The following is a 20677-nucleotide window of genomic DNA, read 5'->3' as shown; positions in this document are numbered from 1 at the left end:
CGGTTTGGAATAGATACGACGCCCAAGAATCTCGCAATGTTTTTTTTTTATTGCGAAATAAGAGAAAAATACGACGGACGATTAACTACGGGCAAAAACCATTCTCTCATGTGCTGTTGAATATTACGAGTATCGCTTTTCTGAGCGAGTAAAGAACAACGCAGGTTGCTCCCACCGTCTGGGGATAAGCACGCCGCGGGCGCCCTCTAGCGGGATGTACTCTGGATGGCAACGTTGTCAAATCGGCTTATTGTCAGCCGCTACGGCCTATAACATTATATTTGCTGTTTGGTCGGGCCTGTTTCCAAGAGTTGTGAAGCAAATTCATCCTGTGCAACAGATGAGACGGGAGGTTTGGAAAATTGCCACGATATGGTTATTGGCTAGGGTGCGGATTTTGAGCCAATCTGGCAACATAAGGAACTAGTGGACGAAGTGGCTTTGCGAAAATACCCGGTTGCCGAGAGGTCCGTATGATTTTTGTCTCGGTGTTTCTTGCTACTCGGTGAAATTGGTCGCTTAACGTTTGATTGGTTTGCTTAATTCTGGCCCAACACGAGTCACTCACGCAGCGTGAAGTGCCCAACGATGGCTAACGGCTAACTATAGCCATGTAGCATACGTGTGTTGTTCGTTCGTTCAGTGGCGACTGCGCAATATCTCGACATAATACAGGGCTTGTAATTATTTTGTTGTGTAAAAAAAAAAATCGCGAACGCAGATTAAACTGCAGGCTACTGCTACTTCTTGTACTCAGCTCTGTTCGTCATGGTAGCCTTGCACTGGAATTGTTCTATGGCTAATTTGTAAAGTTACTTTTAGTTTGATTCTTCAATATGTTTGATTCGGCTTCGATAATAATAAAAAAGGTCTGGCCTTGCTGTTTTAGCGGTTGTCTTAACAACCACAGTTAAAGAGACAGCGCGAATTTTAGCCTCGAGTTAATCGCCTCCTGCCGGCTTGAGCTGGGCGCGGCGGGGAATATTGCCTAGCAGAGGAAATCTTTCCACTGGGTTTACGGGCTTCAGAAAAGCTCCCCCAAGTGCTCACGCCGTGGCTTTTTGGCAGGAGAAGGAAGTTGATGGACGATGAGCTGGACAAGTTCTTGGCTGAGCAGAAAGCCAAGGTGGCGGCGGATAAAATCAGTTTGCTGCAGGATCCCCCTTACATGGAAATGAGGGTGAGAGTGAGAACCTGTCCACAGTCTGGTGTCCCACCGCTTTCCCGTGAAACATGCATGGTGGTGTGTTTGTAGTGAGTGAATTTGATGGGATTTTTTTTACACGCCTCTTGTTAGTGGCCAGTGTTTGAGACATTGCACGTTTTTCTTCTTCTCCAGAGGCAAGGTGCAAAAACGTCAATGAAGGAGAACCTGCCACCTCAACACCAGAGAGCTCTGCAGAAGAAGGGTGGGTAGATTTATATATTTATTTTTTGTGGTGATTTAATATCTTGTGCCGTTTGTATATATATTTAATTGATGTGTGTTTTGACTACAGACAAGGATGACTTATACATGTGCATATTAATGTTCATAATATGCATACAACACAGGCCAAAAGTTTGGCCTCACCTCATTCAATGTGCTTTATTTATTTTCATGACCAATTTTCATTGGTAGATTCTTACTGAAGGCATCAAAACTATGAATGAACACATGTGGAGTTATGTACTTAACAAAAAGTGGAGACCTGGCCTCCAGTCACCGGACCTGAACCCAATCGAGATGGTTTGGGGTGAGCTGGACTGCAGAGTGAAGGCAAAGGGGCCAACAAGTGCTAAACACCTCTGGGAACCCCTTTAAGACTGTTGGAGACCATTTCAGGTGACGACCTCTTGAAGCTCATTGAAAGAATGCCAAGAGTGTGTAAAGCAGTAATCAGAGCAAAGGGCGGCTATTTTGAAGAAACTAGAATATAAAACATTTTTTCAGTTATTTCACTTTTTTTTGGTGAATAGCTCCACGTGTTCATTCACATTTTTGATGCCTTCAGTGAGAATCTACCAATGTAAATGCTCATGAAAATAAGGAAAACACATTGAATGAGAAGGTGTGTCCAAACTTTTGGCCCGTACTGTACATTCATCCACATCTTGACAGTGTAATCACATTTTTTGCATTCTTGTGAAATTTTGCTGTTCTTGTGAGGTTATTTTAGGATTCTAACTATGTCGTGTATTTAGATGAGTGCACTGGACTGAGTTTACCATTGGGACAGGACTACGAACACAAAAAACACAGACTGCAGCAGGAGCTACGGCTGGACTACCGCAGATACATGGCGCAGGTACATAACTAAATCACAGTGTAGGTAACACAAAACAAAGCAGCACTTCCACCATACATTTCATTATTATTCAGCAAGACACAATGCAAAAGGACCTGCCACATAAGACTTGAGGTGTCTTTTGCTCAGCATCGTGTGCCAAGATGGCTGAGAAAATGAAGGAGATGCATGTCATGTAGATTGAAAGCTCTGACCTGTTTATGAAGCAGGAAAAATATTTGTCCTCATAATCTTTACATCGGTGCAAAACAGGTCTTCTGATTTGCTGAATGTAATTATTTTTGCTTGTTTGAGATTTATGTGAGCATACATAAAACAGGCGTTTGTCAGGCGTTTCTATAAAATGTTTGCTTAGTCTGTGACCTTCTGTCCTTGCAGAAACACTTGTTATCAGGACCAGTTGAGACCCTTTGTGAAAGAAGGTCTCCTAAGGTTAGGAGTGTGTGTGTGTTTCTATACTGCCAGTATTTTAATAATATTCTCTGGAATGGCTGTGTTCTAGAACAGTGTTTAATGGCCTAGTAATGAATGTGGTAGGTTGTGGTAAACCCATGTGACCTGGAAAACTCACTGGCAGATGTTGGGAAACACTGTTCTAGAAACACTGTGCCACGCTATTGCTCCTTATGCTCTTTAATGTCCTGTCCTTTATCTGTCCTTCTTTTATCTGCTGTTCGTTCCTGGCTCTGTGTTCTCTGAGCAGATGAAGGATGCTGCCACACTGACTGACCCTATTGACCTCACAAAGAGAACACTCCCCCACAGTAAAGAGTCTTATGAGTCCAGTGAGGAGGAGCTTCGATTCAAACCCAGGAGACACCAAAGGCAGCACAGGTTTCAATTAGCAGTATGAAAGCACCTAGCATGTAGGATTTAAGCAATTTTTTTAAGCGGTCCTCAGCAAACTCAGCTAGCAACTAACTTTACAGTCTTAATTGTAAAATCTGCTGTGAAATCTTACTTATACCTTGTTAATGAGCAAAAGACCCAGTTCTTCCTTAATTCTGATTCTTATGGTAGTATGTAAAATGCACAGTATCTGTATGATTATGTGTGGATTCTCTGGTGTTTCTGATAAGGGTCGCAACCAGGATGAGTGAACATCGAGTGGACCTCTCAGACGAGTTCACGGACACACATATACCTCCGACTTACCATTCACGACGACCTTCCAGGTATCACCCTCACGGTGCCCTTGCAGCCTCTTAAATACCCTTACATAAACATAGACTCCACATTATAGACAACCAACTGCATCCTAAATGTTGCACATTATGGCATGTGTCGTCTACTTTACCTTGTAAAACCTTTTTGCAAATAGTTTAACAGATGTAGACTTATGTTAATGCTGGTGGGGAAATGCCCATTATGATTTAAGATTTCATTCCATCATTGCATAGCGTTTAAACTGTGCAAACAAAACATTTGCTATATTTGTTATTAAACCTGTCTTGTTTTTAATTAGATTAAATATGTTTCATAAAAAAAATGTTTTTCTTCAGAGTTCAGGTTTATGCAGGAGCCAAAAATTGTGAGGTATCCAGAACACACTCCAATAACCAAGAATCAACGGGCCTCATTATTGGTCAGAAATCCTGGTTCAATGTTCTGAAATATCTTTGCTCCAAGTTTTTTTCTAACAGTTGTGTATCTTATGCACCTTCTCTCCTGTGATTGGTTGTTTATTGGACCCAGACTCCACCCAGCACAAGAAGGATCATTACAGGCAGGAATTAGAAGAGCAGATTGCAGAACAACAGAGGAATCGGAGAAGGTGCGTGCGTTTGTTTGCGTGTGTATGCATGCATGCATGTGCATGTAAGCTCATGTTTACCACTATATCTCCTTCTGCTTTCATTTCAGAGAGAAGGAAGATGAACTTGGGTTTGCAACATCAGGAGTAGCAGATCCAGAGAAATTGGTAAATATTAACACCTAAATATTGTTATAAATGGAGCTTATTCTACATGAAGATTTTCCTGGTTTACAGATCTCTTCTTAGTTTACCGCAGACTGTTGTCTTTGCTTTAAAAGTAGTTTAGCCTGGTTTCTTTTGGCATGTCTCTAAGCCCAGCCATAGCATACAGTTTGTGACCGAGAGCTGTAGCCAAGGCAACCGGGGCCTTCAGGATCTGTTTGGGGAGGGAGAGGGAGAGCAGCCACCTCCTGAACACCCTCATTTGGCTTTCCAGTCACCCCTCCTGGAGTACAGCTCTGCCTTGGGACTCCGAGACACACCCAGGTATATGCACAAACAAATTTATTTGAGCACAGTTTCTCTCTGACGTTCAGTGGTACAAATAGCTACATTGTTTTCTAAATATTATATAAAATACTATTACAGACAATTAGTTCTTTGGAGTGATTAGTATTTTTATTTATTTTTATTTTTTTTATTGTTGTGAACTATTATTTATGCATTTAATACCAATAAAATTAATATATAATGTGGTGTTTTGTCCTATTCAGGATGCCTTTAGCACCTCCAGCCCCACCATCCATGCTGTCTGATGCTTACAGAACCCCTTATGATGATGCCTATTATTACTATGGAGCCAGACACCCACTGGACCCCACTCTGCCATACTGTAAGATAACTTCTAAGGCCTAAATCTGACCTGAAATTGGATGTCTCAACTCTAACACCCTGTTGTTTGTTAGATGGCCCACTTTTTCCTTTGGCCTCAGGAGGACCTCGCCTTTCCAGTCAGATACAGCAACAAAGTGGAAGCAACACACAAACGCAGTGAGTTGTCTAAGAGAACCCAGAAGGTTTCATTTTGGATGGCCTCTCTTGATCTAAGTTTCCTGTATACATCACACTGTGTTCACTGTGTCTGTGTGTAGATTACTCAGTGAGCCTGGTGTGTTTCCTGCGGAGAAACAAAGACCCAGAAAAGAAACTGAGCTCAGCTACAGAGATGCTCTCAGACAACAGGTAGGTTTCATATGTCTAGTTCCAGTTACAGTTATTTGCTTGTCTGACCAACTTCCATTCATGACACAGGAAAACAGAAGAATGATTGCATGATTACAGGGTTGTAGGCGCTCCAGGATTCAGCATAAACAAGGACTGTATATTTCTTTGTGTAATGTATAGATTGAAGAAAAAGCAGAGCGCAGGCGTTTGGATCGAGAGCAGATGCAGCTGCTGGAGGCTCGCGTGCAGGAGGAGTTTCGGACCCAGCAGCCATGGGGTCGGGGTGGGGGTGGTGCTCCACTCAGAGACAGCACAGGAAACCTTATTGGTACAGCCTTTCACATGAAACATTAGCTGTGCATGATCGTAGCCTAGTAGGTAACACACTCGCCTATGAACCAGAAGACCACAAGGGGTTCAAACCCCACTTACTACCATTGTGTCCGTGAGCAAGACACTTGACTCTGAGCTGCTCCAGGGGAACTGTCCCTGTCACTACTGTAAGATTCTCTGGATAAGGGCATCAGATAAATGCCATAAATGTAAATGTAATTGACAAAACTTTCTCTATAAATTAACATTAAGAGGAAGAAAAACTGATATGCAAATATTCTGATACCGTTTTATGTGTATTAACAGCTGACTTGAAGCAGATGCACAAACTAAATGAAGAGGCTTACATGAACCCCAGCAAATCCCAGAAAACCTCAGGTATTGACACCACCATTAAAGTCTAGTACGATCATTTCTGGACTAGATTATCAGTACAGAATGCAGTATTCTTTGGAATAAAGTACAGAAGATTGACAGTGTGAAAAGAAAGTGATTGTCATTATTGTCATTCACAGCCAGCACAGAAAGCGGAAAGGAATAAGAGGATAAATATTTGCTGAAAGAAAGCTTCCAGTGATCACTGCAGGCAAACTAGATGATGAGGCTATGGCTAAAGAGAGGAATAAGAGAGGAAGAACACTAAGGACTCAAATTGTACATCTTTGAATGTTATATCTGTCAGAAACTAGGCTCACGTTCTAGTTATACATTTATTTTGTGTAACTACCCTTTAATTTTAACACTTTGTTTAGATAAAGTACAGACATACACAGCAACATTTGGTGACCTGCTTACTGATGCTCCCTCAAGCCAGAAGGTTCAAGAGCAGGACAAGTACAATGCATACCTCAGACAACAGGTAAGACTGAATGAATGACTTTCTTTGAACTTGTATTGTTGAGGTCTGAGAAACCTAAGTGACATTTTTAGTGACGTGCGTAAAGTCATTAATTTCATATATTTTAATTACTTCATTTCTATTCACCACAACTAGGTATTTCACCAGTGTTTTATTGTTAGGAACATTCTGGAACATAACTATGACCTTTCTTACATGTAATGGGCAGATAGAGGAGAAGCGTCGTAAGCACGCAGAAGAAAGAGAACGGGAGAAGCAGCAGGAAGAGAGGGAAGAGAGAAGAATTGCTGAGGAAAGGGAGCGAATGCAAAAGGAATACCTGAATGAGCAGGAGAAAATGAAACGCAAGGTTTTGGAGGTGAAGTTGCACACTAGTCCTAGCAATACTCAAATATTTAGAACACGTTACAGAGTGCTCATATGCATTTCACACTTCACACATGCAATGTACTCATTGTACATTACTCAGTGGAACTCATTTGCAGAGGTGGAAAGTAACGAATTGCATTTACTCACATTACTACAATTGAGTAGTTTTTGTGAGTAATTTGAAATAGGTAATTTTACTTTTACTCAAGTACATTTTTATCCAAGTATTTTACTTCACTTCATTGGACCGCTCATTTCCTCATCCAGAAACGGGGCGTCCTGGGAAAAAAAAATAAATAAATTGACAAAGCAACTAGTGCTGGGTTGCAATTATGACTAGTTCTTTTTACATTACGTAATTTAAAGAAACTACGTAACTTGTACTTGATGTACATTTTAAATTAAGAACATTTTACATTTACTCAAGTAGATTTTTAGATTGGTACTTTTTAGTTGCACAGAATTTAAGTAAAGATACTTTCACTTTTTCATTACTTTTTCCACCTCTGCTCATTTGTTGTATAAAAATATGTTACTGGCCATGCAAATAGAGCTCTGGGGAAATTTTTGTTACTAGTTTTTCAATTAATTGGGATGTCTATGTAAAACACATTTACAGTAATATTGAAATGTTATCTAAACAAGTTTATGAAATAATATCAGCATAATGCTTTAACTTTAACTAGTATGAAATAGCAGGATCCTCAGTAGTGGTTGTCTAACTTTTTCATTCAAAATTTAATGGCTACCATAGAAAAAGAAAGGCAGTAGGTTTTTCCCCCAGAGCTCTACATGCCACTCACCACATTCTTAATTTACACAAACACTTCTAGTGGATCTCACTACATTGAAATTTCAGGTTTTGCTGACTGAAATCATGACCTGTGGGCTCTGCGATTTTTATTTAAGTGCAGCTAGACTGTATGGATTCTTGCTTGTGTGTCTGCTGTCCTTTCACATTCTGGTCTTGCTGACACTGCAGCGTCATGACCGTTCCACTACCTGGATCTTTTGTATCCCCAACTTCCAGGCCTTCCATACTACACGTTACACACAGTCAGCAGCTGTAGGAGTCTTGGCAACAGTGTGGTGTGATCTGACCTACATTTTTATTAGAAATTAAATACTGGTAATGTTTCTGGTTGCAAAGGTGTTCTCTTGTTTACTAATGGAGCTACTTTAATTGAGATTTCTATGCATTCAGCAATATTTGTTTTGCTAAAAAAAAAAAAATCTCTCTTTCAAATTCTGTTTTTGCCAGATTGCATGCAGTTGTTTTGTATGACCTTGTTTGAGGATTGGTACTTTCTTTTTCATCTTCATTTTTTTTTTCTGAGGGATATGGGCTTTGGGTATTGGCTTTCCTGCGATTCTTCTTCTTTGTCCGGCTCCTCCCATTCAAGTCACCTTTCTGGGTCAATGTCATTAACAGTCGTTAACAATCAATTGGGTGGTGTGACTCAACCTTCTCATTGGCAGGTCAGCAGTTGTGCTGAAACTGTTGCTGGGAAATTTGCACTTTCCTTTGAAGAAGTCAGTGTTTCATGACAAAATGTGCCAGGAAACTCTTCCAGGTGTTGTGAATACTCACTATGTTGAACAATACTCCCTCTCTACCTCCAGCAAGATCTGAGGAATGCACACATACAGCCATCCACAACTAAATTTGCCCGTGGGGGCTTATTTGCTGATCGGCCTTCTGACCAGAAGCTGCAGGAGCAGGAAAAGTACACCACCTACCTCAGAAAACAGGTCATTACCTATCGCATTTTATACTTTTTAAAATTTTGGTGGCCTGGCGCTGCTAGGAGTTTGTGTTCTATTGTGCATCCATTTGGTTCCAGAATTCCTTCCATTATCCCTCCTAACCTATCTTAGACTGGTAATATTTACTGTGTGTGGGTGTCTGCCTCTCTAATGGACAGATAGAGGAGAAACGTCGTATTCAGGCAGAAGAGAGGGAGAGGGAGAGGCAGCATGAGGACAGGGAGGAGAGGAGGATTGCTAAGGAGAGGGAGAATATGCAGAGAGAATACCTGGAAGAGCAGGAGAAAATGACACTGAAGGAGTTCGAGGTACAGACACACACCATGCGCACAGAACATGTTACACTTCTATATATTATAAGAAACCAACCTGAGTGAGTGACTGGTTGATGATGATTTCAGTCATCACACATGAAATTTCTGCTGATGTACAGTGGGTACGGAATGTATTCAGGCCCCCTTAAATTTTTCAGTCTTTGTAATATTGCAGCCATTTCCTAAAATCATTTAAGTAAATTTTTGCCCTTATTAATGTACACACAGCATCCCAAATTGACTGTAAAACACAGAATTGTTGACATTTTGGCAAATTTATTAACAAAGAAAACCTGTAAAGTAAGGAAGAGCCCAAAGATCTCTGTGGCTGAGCTCCAGAGATGCAGTCGGGAGATGGGAGAAAGTTGTAGAAAGCCAACCATCACTGCAGCCCTCCACCAGTCGGGGCTTTATGGCAGAGTGGCCTGACTGAAGCCTCTCCTCAGTGCAAGACAGATGGATGACGCATGGAGTTTGCTAAAAAAAAAAAAAAAAAAAACCTGAAGGACTCCAAGATGGTGAGAAATACGATTCTCTTGTCTGATGTGACCAAGATAGAATTTTTCGACTTAATTCTAAGCGGTATGTGTTAAGAAAGCCAGGCACTGCTCATCACCTGTCCAATACAGTCCCAACAGTGAAGCATGGTGATAGCAGCATCATGCCGTGGGGTGTTTTGCAGCGGCAAGGACAGGATGACTGTTTTCAATCGCAGGAAAGATGAATGTGGCCAAGTACAAGGATATCCTGGATTAAAACCTTCTCCAGAGTGCTCAGGACCTCAGACTGGGCTGAAGGATGCATTCCTACAAGACAGTGATCCTAAGCACACAGCTAAATTTACAAAGGAGCGGCTTCACAACGACTCAGTGACTGTTTATAATTGCCCAGCCAGAGCCCTGACTTAAACCCAATTGAGCATTTCTGGAGAGACCAAAAAAAGTCTGTCCACAAACATATACCATCCAACCCGCCAGAACTGTAGAGGATCTGCAAGGAGAAATGGTAGAGGATCCCCTGAGGATCCATGTGTGAAAAACTTGTTGCATCTTTCCCCAAAAGACTCATGGCTGTATTAGATCAAAACGGTGCTTCTACTAAATACTGAGCAAAGGGTCTCAATACTTAGGACCACGTGACATTTCAGTTTTTCTTTGTTAATAAATCTGCAAAATTGTCAACAATTTTGTCTTTTCTGGGGATGCTGTGTGTGGGGTGCTGTATGTACATTAATGAGGAAAAAATTAACTAAAATGGTTTTAGCAAATGACTGCAATATAACAATTATTGAAATATTTAAGGGGGTCTGAATACTTTCCGTACCCACCGTATATAGACTTTTGAGATCCACTGTGATGCACCTATAGGGTATAAGCATAGAATATGTTGGGCTCAACACATCTTGAGGACAGAGATGCTCCTAAATATCTTCTACACACTGTTTCATAATAAACAATACTTATTGCTGCTAGAAAAATCTGAAGAATGAGGAACTAATACAGCTGTCAAAAGAGAAAAAAAAGGAGGCTGAGAGGAAGAAAAGAGAAGAGGAGGAAAAAGAGAACACTGCTCAAAAGAAACTGCAGGAGAAAGAGAGGCACACATACATGCCACCGGTAAGTCATTTAATATATTAAAATGTAATGATCATGACTCTTTTGTGCATTTTTTTGAATAATCATAAAAAAGTATGGCACATGGTTGCACAGCTTTTTGCAATGTGGCCTCATGCCTCCAATGCTGTGAACCACAGCTCTGACCTTGTGTATGCTGAATTTGCATGTGACAAGTCTAAATTGACTCTAGATGTGAGTGTGTGATTGAAAGGCTGTGGCACCAGCCCATATAAACCAGAGTAACAGGACTGAACAGTTAAAGGTCTCCTATTATGAGGCGGGGCAAGGAGGAGAGTGGGATATAGGAAATACTCTGGGCGGACAATGCATGAGTAAGGGGACGTAACCTTTCCCCTTATGATGTCATAAGGGAAGACGTTCCACTTCCAGCCATCTTAGCTGCTGCTCTCTGAATGGTGGATCAGAATGGCCAAAGCAAGCTTTATACATATCACTATTTATAGCCACTGCAGAACCACAGAAAGGCTGAGGGGACTTGTATTAATGTGAAGTAATCTCACAAAGTGATATTTTCAAATTAGGGGACCTTTAGGGATAGTGTGTTTTCTTAAGCTGTGTGTTGCTGAGTTTTCTTAAGATGTGTGTAGGCGCCCTCTAGTGTTAGGCTGGCTTTTTTTTTTATTGTTAATAAAGATTTAATAACTGGGGCACACTTTTGATGTCAGACATTCACTGTTGTGATATAAACACTTATTGTTAACTAATGAGACTTGGTCACATTTCGACAAAAAAAAGTCAATTTCAGATTATTTGCATATAACGTTGCTTTAAAAATGTAATATGTCTCTTTTTGTCTTCGTTGTGTTTTCACAAAGCTCACTAGGCAGCCATCTCCTCCTGTCCCTACTCTTCAAAGAAAGCTAGGCCAGCGTTACAGCCCCAGACTGCCTACTGAAGTCAGATCCAATACAGCAACCTCAAACATCTTCAGTAAGGTACATCTACAAGGGGCGAGTCAGAGGTGTCATATTTCCAATTTGCAATTTCCTTAAACTGCTACACCGTGTATGTAAACATCTGAATGAAACAACACCGTATATTATTATTTGAGATGATTAGACTTTGATCTTTGATTATTCCCATGTGAATGAATATAGCTTATGGCAGGTGGAAGGAGCTGTGATTGGTGGAAAAGTGTATTGTCAAAATCAACATAAACTGTGTTTCAAAAACAAATAAATAAGACACATCTGCCGAGCATCATACCAAAAGTGGATTTTATCTCCGCCTATGTCTAAAGGCTTTGAGTCATTCTCACATAGTGTTCTTCTGCCAGGAGTGTTCTGTGTCAGGACTTCAGTCCCCACCTGTTCCAGCCCGCAGAAACCAGCTCCGAGCAGAAGGTACTGTACCATGCCTCGTATGCATGCTGACATACTTTATTGATTTAAAGTACTAGTGATATTAAGTGTGTGACTCACAAAAAAACATTTCAACAAGTTGTACCACTGTTAGAATTATGTTAGGTATTCACATTCTGTATTACATGCCAGACCTCTGCTTCCTGAAAACAGGTTCCAAAGGGTCTTGTAAAAGCAGATGGCTAAGCTTGTAGAGGTGTCTGTTTTTAAATGTCTTTTTTTTGTGTGCAATAGAGGACAGAGATGGGGTGATGAGTGAGCTGTGTGCATTGCGGCAACGTTTACGACTTGAAGAGAGAAGACTGGAAGGGCAGCTACTTCAGAAGGCAGACTGGGAACCTGAGTCACCAGTGGACAACAGGTGTGTGTGTGTATGTTAAAGAAACAGACTGTGTTTTAGTTTAGGAGTGTGTCATGTGCTTTTTATATGTTAATCTGGTTTTACTGTGTATTTGAAGACGTAGGGTTGATGTGTTTGACATGGCCAGACTGCGCATGCAAGCGCCTGTCAGAAGACCCGCCTCCAGAATCACAGAGCCTTGCAGTATTCAGAAAGGCTTTGACGTCAGACGTAACAAGTACAGAGGTAAGATGATACACATGCACAAAAGTTGTATATATCCATCCTCTGGCTATGAACTGGAGCATGCAGGCAGTACTTAAAATAGTTATTAGTCAATCATACGTACCAATCACGTTTATTTTGAGTATAAGAAATATGTAGACTCTATCCAGACATTTGTTCATTGGTTTGTTTAACAGGACTTGGTTCTCCAGATTCTCCTGAAGATAATCCAAGCCAGACAATACACAGACAGCAGTGGCACACTGGCAACAACAGAAGAGACCAAAATGGTAAAATGCACTCAAAGTTGACACTAGACACAATTTTTTGGGAAAAGGTACAGATTCTCTACATACATATTCACATACTGTAAGTAACGGCTGTCATGGCTGCCATCCCGCCACCAGGGGGGAGGTCACGATACGGCAGTGCATGGTGCCAGCATTCAGTTTAAAGCCCGATGGGCCATCTTGGGTGCTGCCTGCTCTTTGGTGTATTTTCACTTATTGATGCTAGCCTTTTGAAATCCTGACTTCCCTGACTACGGGCTTTGCCTGATTCCTTTCTGTCTGCCTTGATTGAATGTATTCAGCAGCACCTTCTGGCCATGACAAGCCCTTTGCCACAATCTCTGACAGCCCACATGCCCACGTACCTGACTATTGCTCTTGATAAAGCCAGCCGTATTCCGGTTTTGCCCTACCACTGTAAACCCAAGCTTTCCTCTCTTGCCCCGTGCTTTCCCACTGCCCATGGCTCCAGCTTCTCCCCTGTCTCGCGCTGTGGTGTATCTTATCTCCTGCTCCCAGTCTCGCTCACCTCCTGTCTCACTCCAACGTGCCAAACGCCTCCACACCATGTCCCCATCTCCACCTGAATTCACTCCGGCAGTGACACTGACCTTTTCCTCTCATTTATAGATTTCTATGCTGCATCTTCCTCTCCTCCACCTACATCTCATCTGGTATGTTATATTCTTTCATCTTGGCCCTGTTCTTTTGCTGCCTGTGTCTGTGCTCTTTTCATAGTCTTTTTCTCTCTAGAGGAGAAATGGGACCGAAGTCCGTCAAAGAGGTTTGGTTTTAGAGTCTGACAGTGCGTTCATAGGTGAGTTACCCACATGACTACACTCTCTATTTTTTGATTGACAGTAGTTATCAAAGTTTATGTAGAATTGAAAGTGAAGTGACTGTCATTGTGAAACACTACAGCAGAGCACATGGTGCACAAAAAAAAAAAGTGTCCTGCATTTAGTGAGCAGTGTGCTGCAATGACAGGCGCCCAGGGACCAAGTGACAGAATTTTCATAAAGGTGTTTACGGATCATTTGTCAAGATAAACTCTAATTGTTTTTCTATAGACATGAATGGTGCCCCATTTCCTCTTCCTCCAGAGGAGAAGAAAGACACTCCAATCTCAGCCAGAGAGCGACGCAGACTTAAGAGAGAGCAAAATAATGTAACACCAAAACACATCACATATTTACAAATATGGATCAAAAGTTATTTGTGGGTATTTGTTTTAATTGTTTTGATCTGAACATTTGTTTGTAGTTATGGCCCTCTGATGGAGGGTCCCATACAGACCAGAACTACAGACGGCAGGACAGAAATACACATCACATGAAGAGATTGCATACGCTGAACCGACACTTGCATATCAGAGGTATGCATCTGCCTCTCTACAATTACGTACATGTAAAGGTTGAAATGTGAGATTTCCATTGTGTGTTCTGCATATAGGTGATGAGACTGATGATGATGCTGCTGCTGTTACTGAGTGGCCATTATAACAGCTGGACTTTGCAGAGACACCGAGGGACAGAGGGAGAGGTTGTGAGGACATAATGGCTCACCATAATTACCACACACCAGCAAAAAACAAACAGCAAAAACAACAACTTTGTTATATTGGTGTGCCCTACCAGCATTCACACTGGCCTGAGTGTATGTTTTTAACTTATACCTCTTGTGCATTATTTTACATGTTACACTTGGCACTTTAGAAACACAGAATTGCCAGTCTACAGCATTATGGTTTAATACATTTAATAAATTTTATTTTACATTGAAATGATGAAGTCTGTTATTTGGGTCCAGGTGCAGCAGTGAAACCTCCCTTTTGGCCCTCTTTTTATAACTTTGCCATCAGGATCACATTTTTTTTGTCAAACTAATTAACAAATAGACAAAATAAAGTGCTGTTTCAACAATTAACCCTAGATAGCATAGCTGGAATGTGAACTGGGTGGAGGAGGTTAATCGATGTGCATGGGGAGTGTGGGCTGACCTGCGTTCTCCAGTCTATTAGCAGAGCTACTGTTGTGCAAATTGCTGAGAAGTTGACTGAATGAAGAGTGCAGTTTAGATGCATGCACTGCATTAGAGTTGGCTGAGTATAGGACTACGCAGCTGCAGACTAGTCAATTCCAAAACAAATCCACCACTAAAAGCCACTAATTGTAGGTCCACTGAGCAGTAGTAGAACCATCACAGGTCAGTGGAAGAAGGTGGCTGACTAATCCGCTTTTAACATGCACATGCAACCTGCCACCTATTCAAAGGGCAGACTTGGCACTAGGCCCACTGGATTCTGCTGGAAAACATTTTCAGTTTTTAACATTACATTGTAAGATTCAAAGTTATGGTGCAGTCCATTACAAGAGCTCAAAACCCTAACTTTGTTTTAGGGAAAATCTATGTTGCATATTTATTCAAACAGTGTAGCATGCAGAGCAATATCTTAAAAGAAGAAACTGAATTGTGCACACAAGATAAAGAACACAACAATTCTCAGTGCAAGGCCCAAAAGAAAACAGCATTACACTGATTCAGAGATTTAAAATGACATGACCGGCGGTTTAATGTCCAGTCATTTCTGGGACCACCAAGTGGGTCTGAAGTTCACGGCTCAGTCTGTACTGACATCTGGGAACCGCAACACTCTCTGGCCAGTCCACCTCTGGGTGCTCCACAGAACTTGATGCCCGACTCTGCTCACCAGGCTGAGCAGGACTGCTTACAATGGGTAAGTCCTGACCATGTCCTGAAGCACCAGGTGGCGACTGGAAAATGTCCTGCATTCCAGGAGAAGCCCGACCACATCGCTCCAAACAACCAAAGATTTGTGATGTAATGTAGCGTTAACAAGAGGTTAAAACACCGTCCGTGCTGTCCCCAATCCCCAACAGCAAAATCCCCCCAAAACCAAGTCCAAACTTCCAGTCCCGGTACCACCCTGGAGTGTGCCACCTTCTCCCTGGATGCCACTCTGGAGTCATCTCCTGGGTCACTCCAGCCGGAACTGGTGACCTCGGCCTGCCATCACAGTCTCCTCTCCAGACTCTTCGACCCCAGGACTCGGCAATAGGCCACGACTCTCTGCAGTGTCAGATGACCCTGGTGGCGCACCAACCTCCCGTTGGCTCCCGCCCGACCACGGCACACCGCATCCGGCACTACGCCTGGCCCACTTCGCCGTAACACGACCTCCCGGCACCGTCCTCTCGCTCCCGACGTGCACCTCCAGGCGTCCTCCCTCCCACGGACCATCACGGCCCCAACACCCGCCACCGGATGCTCTCCGTCCCAGGACGTCGGAAGCGGTCACCTTCTCTTCTCGCCTCCAAAGCCTCTTCTTCCCGCAGGCAGCTGTCACCTCCCGGGGTCGCACTGTGTCTGGCCGGTGATGGGAAACCAGCAGGAAACCCCTTTTCCTCCCTTGGCGTCCCGCGATGTCTTCAGGGGAGTATGGCCTCCTCCCCAGGCGCTCTGCGACGGCGGCCTCTGGAGGACACCGTCTCTTCGCAGCGGGGCCGCGACCTCTACGCCGGGGCTAGGGGTCCGCCTGACCGCTTCCACACCCGTTCGCCGGTCCTTCTTCTCCTCGTCGCCGGCCGGCGTCCCCTGCTGCCCCTGGTCCTCCTCGGGCTCCTCGCAGTCCAGTCGTATCCGCCACCCGTCTTCAATGGAACAGTCTTTTTTTTCGCGGAACTCTCACGCCTGTGTCGCTCCTCTTGGAAGACCCCCCCCAACCCGCTTCTGACACCAATGTAGGGACCGGCCTCCATGATGGGGAGAGAAGAGACGTTTGACACAGCGGTGTAGCTCAGAGAGGCCTTTTATTAGCTAGATCCTTTATGAACCAGGTACCAGCCCAAGAGGTTAACAGCAGGGCAACAAGGGATCACTATACGCCCCCTGCCTGCTCCAGTTACCAGGCAACACCCCACTAATTCCCCCAACATTCACCATAAAGGTGGGTAATCCTTGCCTCACTAACCCCAGAGGTGGCCCTTATGCTAATTAGGTCAGCCCTATTGGCTGCCAACGCTAAAGCGGGAGAAAGAAAAGACTGAAACCAATATATCGCTTGAGGACAATGAGAGGCAAACTAATGATCACTCTGGGTAAGTACAATTATGGTACATGACTGTTCTGAATGTCTTTTTAGGAGTTGTCTGGATCACAATCACATACATCTGACATGGTTACAAATTTAGGCTATTTTTGATCACAATGAATGTGTGTTATATATGTGTATATTTTGCAATGGACTCCTGAGTCCTTTACTCCTGGGTCAAGACTGGAGGCTCACCGACAACTGGAAAAGGGGAGAAGAGACAAAAAGATGAATGGAGTGTCAGTTAACCTGTTAGGACAAACAATAAGCTGTGTTAAAAGATACTTGATAAAACATTTACCCAATATTATCATACACAACATGCATAAGCTCTTATTTATTGTTTCTATTCATATTGTAGCATAATGTAATCCATTTCATATTTAAAAAATCTGATTAGGAATACGTGGTTATGGCATTGAGTGAGAAATGTGATTTCAAATAAATATGGAATAGGCATGCATTGCTTTGAATAAGTGACAAAACAATAGTTGCCTATATTGATCTACAGAATTGAACACTGCACTACACTATCATGTCTATATACATCCGTTTCTATATCAGTATGGTTTTTCATCATTTTTAATGCAAATATTATGTATGTTTTAAGACTAATATGAACAGTTGGGTATTAATATTATATATTATTCATATTTTTTGTATGTATGTGATTTCAGGGAACAGAATAAAAAAAACTCAAAAAGCCAAAAACCCTGATCACTGCAGACGGAACAGTGCTGAATGTCAACGAGGCCAGGTATGATCCTGCATTCAAATATCCATAAAGACAAAACCATCTCTTCAGGCATACACATGCCACATACACACAGAGTGACATCCTCCAGCATTTAAACACATGTGACTCATGCTGGAAATCACACAAAATGTCTCATTTTCAGGATGGATTTTGTGCTGACTGAAGATGAAAAGAACAGCAGCACAAGGTCACTAAGTGTGGTCTGCAAATATTGTGAATTGATCTGACTTGTGGAGATATACAGACGCCTGTTGTTCCAGCCAGTGTTTCCTATCTTCTCAGTCCACAGTTTATGTGTGTGTGTTCTACAGGTATTTCAGCTGGTTCTGCCATCAGAGGTGAAGCCAGACAGAAGTAAAGCTCAGTGATCACAAACCACCGGGCCCCTTCTCATTAACATGCCCCTGGTAATATACACACGAATATGCACACAATGAGAGGTATTCATTATAGCATAAATAGAAAAAACATCCCACTTTGTCTGTACTATGACCCCCATTACGTAAAATTCTACTCTATTAGTGTACAGTATTCATAATTTAACACACAAAGTTTGACAGTTTACAGACTTTCTGTTCTGAATGTCTGTTCTGTTCTTTTTCAGTTGTAGGTCCACCAGCATCAAAGCTTTTTAATGTGTTGTAGTCTGTCCTGAGTTGATGGTTCCCTGAATAAACCATGTGACACTGTACTGTGTGTTTTTCTTCAGTTTCATGGTGAAGAACCCAAGAAGATGTCTCAGTGGAAGCCCTGTTTCTCCAAGATAAAACAGCAAGCTTAAGAATAAAATAGGTAATCCAATAATAGTCCATGTGTTGGGATTTTTGGTTTCTACATGATTTGTTGTTTCAGGATTGATTAGGTCTAAGTTTAGGTATAACTATGTTAGTGTAAGTGCAAAACCTTCAGACCCCACAAGCTGGGAGCATCCTCCTAACTTCCCACAGCCCTGCATTATATTATCCCCCAGCCGCCTTTAGCAACAGCTTCCCAACAGGGACATCTGATGACCTCTCCCTAATTGTGTAATTCATAGGCTAACTTTCATAAACATTGCTGTTGTTTAGCAAAAAAGATCACTGTAATATAATGCTATGATATAATTGATTATCAAAATCAGTCACAGAAAATCCATAATCTACCAACAGACCATTCCGTGGAATTTTCCTAGGCCTGTTAATATTCGAAATGTGTTAAATGCTTTGCTAAATGCTATAGACAGTAAATATGGAGATGGACAGTGAAAAAGTTTTACATTTACATTATTTTCAAATGGTGACGCACAGCTGCGTTCACTCAAACAACTGAGCAACGTGCCTAAACACTGTGCGCATTCAAATATTTTCATGTGGACATGGCTGTAAAATATCCGTCCAAACACAATTTAAATGCACCCAGTACCATGTGACACACAGTTCACAGCATTGTTGAGCCCTTGTCCTGATTGAACCAGTGAGAATCCAGAGTCATTTGGATTCATTTTTATTTCCATTTTATTTAACCATTGGGTCGGCAGCACTTTCAATGTTCCTCCAAGGGTGTGTCATACTTTGACCTGTGATGATTCATAATGAACAACAATGTTTACTGGACATATAACTCCCACCCTTTCTTTCTTTTTCAGTAATGAGAAGTAAGAGAAGCCTGGCGGATCAGTCTAACACAACACAGTTCTGGACCACGACCCTGCTCAGCTGATGCACCACCCATCTCTCAGGACTTAATGGATGATCCGGAAGTGCCACCTCTAATATGATTTATTTGGTCTCTTACAGAGCACCACACCCCTTCACCGCCTGGAAGCCACAACCCTCACATGGGTTTTTAGTTTTTTCACATGCAACGCATCACCTTTATGTAACTGCTGGTAACAACACTGCAATCAATTTTGTTTAATAGGGACATGCAGCAGCATGTTTGCATGAACCTTGACATTTGTGTGAAGGAAATTCAGAGATTTTGTTTCTGAACACTTTATGCAATGTTTATTGCCAATAATTTATTTCAATAAACATTGATTCACCCTCCTGCCATCTGGAAAAGTACCAAAACTTCCGGATCCTCACAGCCTGACTATGCAATAATTTCATATCAAAGCCCATCAGACAACTGAGCTCTCACAGACTTTCCAGTGTGGACTGACACACTCACACTACCTCTGTTATATTGAAATATTATCTATCTGTAATACATTTACATTTAGAGCATTTATCAGGCAGCCTTATCCAGAGCGACTTAAAATCAGTAGTTACAGGGACAGTCCCCCCCTGGGCAATTTAGGGTTAACTGTCTTGCTCAGGGACACAATGGTAGTAGGTGGGATTTGAACCTGGGTCTTCTGGTTCATAGGAGTGTGTTACCCACTAGGCTACTACCACCCTAATATTATCTATTAATGCACTCCATTTAGCACAGGAGTATTTGCACTATTTCACTTTTCACATTTGTTCTGTCTGTCTACATGTTTTTTGTTAATTAAATGTTATTCTTGCGCTGCCTGTGCCCACTGTTAGCACCTTATGAAGCACAGTTTGCCTGTCACACGTGCACTTTATGTCAGTATGTAACTTTGTTTAATTGTTTAAATGTTACATGTAGCACCAGGTTCCACTATGTACTGTCTAACACGTATATAGCTAAAATGACAATAAAGCCCAACTTCAACTTCATGTGTGTAAAGACTCTGTAGAACTTAACTGTTATATCATTATGAACAGTTTTTCAGGATTTCTTGTGTGGATCATAAATCATGTCTCGATGACACACTGGAGTCATGGCTTAGCATGAGCCCCCTGCACATAACACTTTATGGCTATAACATATAGATCACTCTAGCATCAGAGGTTTTCCAGGTCCATCATGAGTTATTACAACTGAAATTAAATTTTTACAGATTTCTAGCAGCAATACCTCAAAGTGTCTCCCATGAATACCAACTATGATGATATGAAGTAGAGCCTCACTGATAGAGAGCTGAGGATCACTTCAGCACAGCACACGGTGACACAATGAAATGTGTCCTCTGCTTTTAATCACCCTTGGTGAGCAGTAGGCAGCTGTGACAGGCGCCCGGGAACCAGTGTGCAGGGACGATGCTTTGCTCATT

The 20677-nt window shown here is 42.1% G+C and overlaps 1 protein-coding gene and 1 long non-coding RNA gene across 7 annotated transcripts; both read left to right on the top strand.

Annotated features, from left to right (window-relative positions):
• The first annotated feature begins 202 nt into the window (after positions 1 to 202).
• Positions 203 to 14486, top strand: cspp1b (centrosome and spindle pole associated protein 1b). 6 transcript variants are annotated; one of them, XM_028976741.1, is made up of 31 exons: positions 203 to 467; positions 1069 to 1180; positions 1340 to 1409; positions 2185 to 2288; positions 2667 to 2720; positions 2992 to 3122; positions 3368 to 3463; positions 3791 to 3873; positions 3984 to 4062; positions 4152 to 4209; positions 4481 to 4530; positions 4758 to 4876; positions 4950 to 5034; positions 5136 to 5226; positions 5389 to 5536; positions 5848 to 5919; positions 6294 to 6400; positions 6609 to 6758; positions 8393 to 8521; positions 8695 to 8844; positions 10323 to 10466; positions 11303 to 11422; positions 11764 to 11830; positions 12083 to 12209; positions 12307 to 12434; positions 12611 to 12703; positions 13334 to 13377; positions 13457 to 13520; positions 13774 to 13871; positions 13967 to 14078; positions 14156 to 14486. In XM_028976741.1, exons 2-31 carry the CDS (start codon positions 1082 to 1084, stop codon positions 14203 to 14205), a joined length of 2922 nt encoding a protein of 973 aa, XP_028832574.1. In that variant the 5' UTR covers positions 203 to 467; positions 1069 to 1081; the 3' UTR covers positions 14206 to 14486. The 6 variants fall into 6 exon arrangements, with proteins under 6 accessions (XP_028832574.1, XP_028832571.1, XP_028832572.1 ...); XM_028976738.1 differs by having other exon boundaries at positions 4358 to 4530; XM_028976739.1 differs by having other exon boundaries at positions 4331 to 4530; positions 13807 to 13871.
• A 2857-nt stretch (positions 14487 to 17343) lies between these two features.
• On the top strand, positions 17344 to 19418 carry LOC114789178 (uncharacterized). The gene is made up of 3 exons (XR_003749626.1): positions 17344 to 17978; positions 18281 to 18363; positions 19196 to 19418. It is a non-coding gene; the product is annotated as an uncharacterized LOC114789178 (long non-coding RNA).
• Positions 19419 to 20677: the final 1259 nt, after the last annotated feature.

Source organism: Denticeps clupeoides, chromosome 4, assembly GCF_900700375.1.
Source record: "Denticeps clupeoides chromosome 4, fDenClu1.1, whole genome shotgun sequence".
In the NCBI taxonomy this organism is placed as follows: Eukaryota; Metazoa; Chordata; class Actinopteri; order Clupeiformes; family Denticipitidae; genus Denticeps; species Denticeps clupeoides.
The sequence above is the reverse complement of the archived record's forward strand: the minus strand, read 5'-3'. Positions and strand labels throughout refer to the sequence as shown.

Excerpts from the sequence above, each read along its gene's own strand:
- cspp1b (XM_028976737.1), top strand. The coding sequence starts at position 1,082 with ATGGACGATGAGCTGGACAAGTTCTTGGCTGAGCAGAAAGCCAAGGTG. Across the intron at positions 5,035-5,135 it reads GGAAGCAACACACAAACGCA|ATTACTCAGTGAGCCTGGTG; the intron begins GTGAGTTGTCTA and ends GTCTGTGTGTAG. Across the intron at positions 13,378-13,456 it reads CTCCACCTACATCTCATCTG|AGGAGAAATGGGACCGAAGT; the intron begins GTATGTTATATT and ends TTTTCTCTCTAG.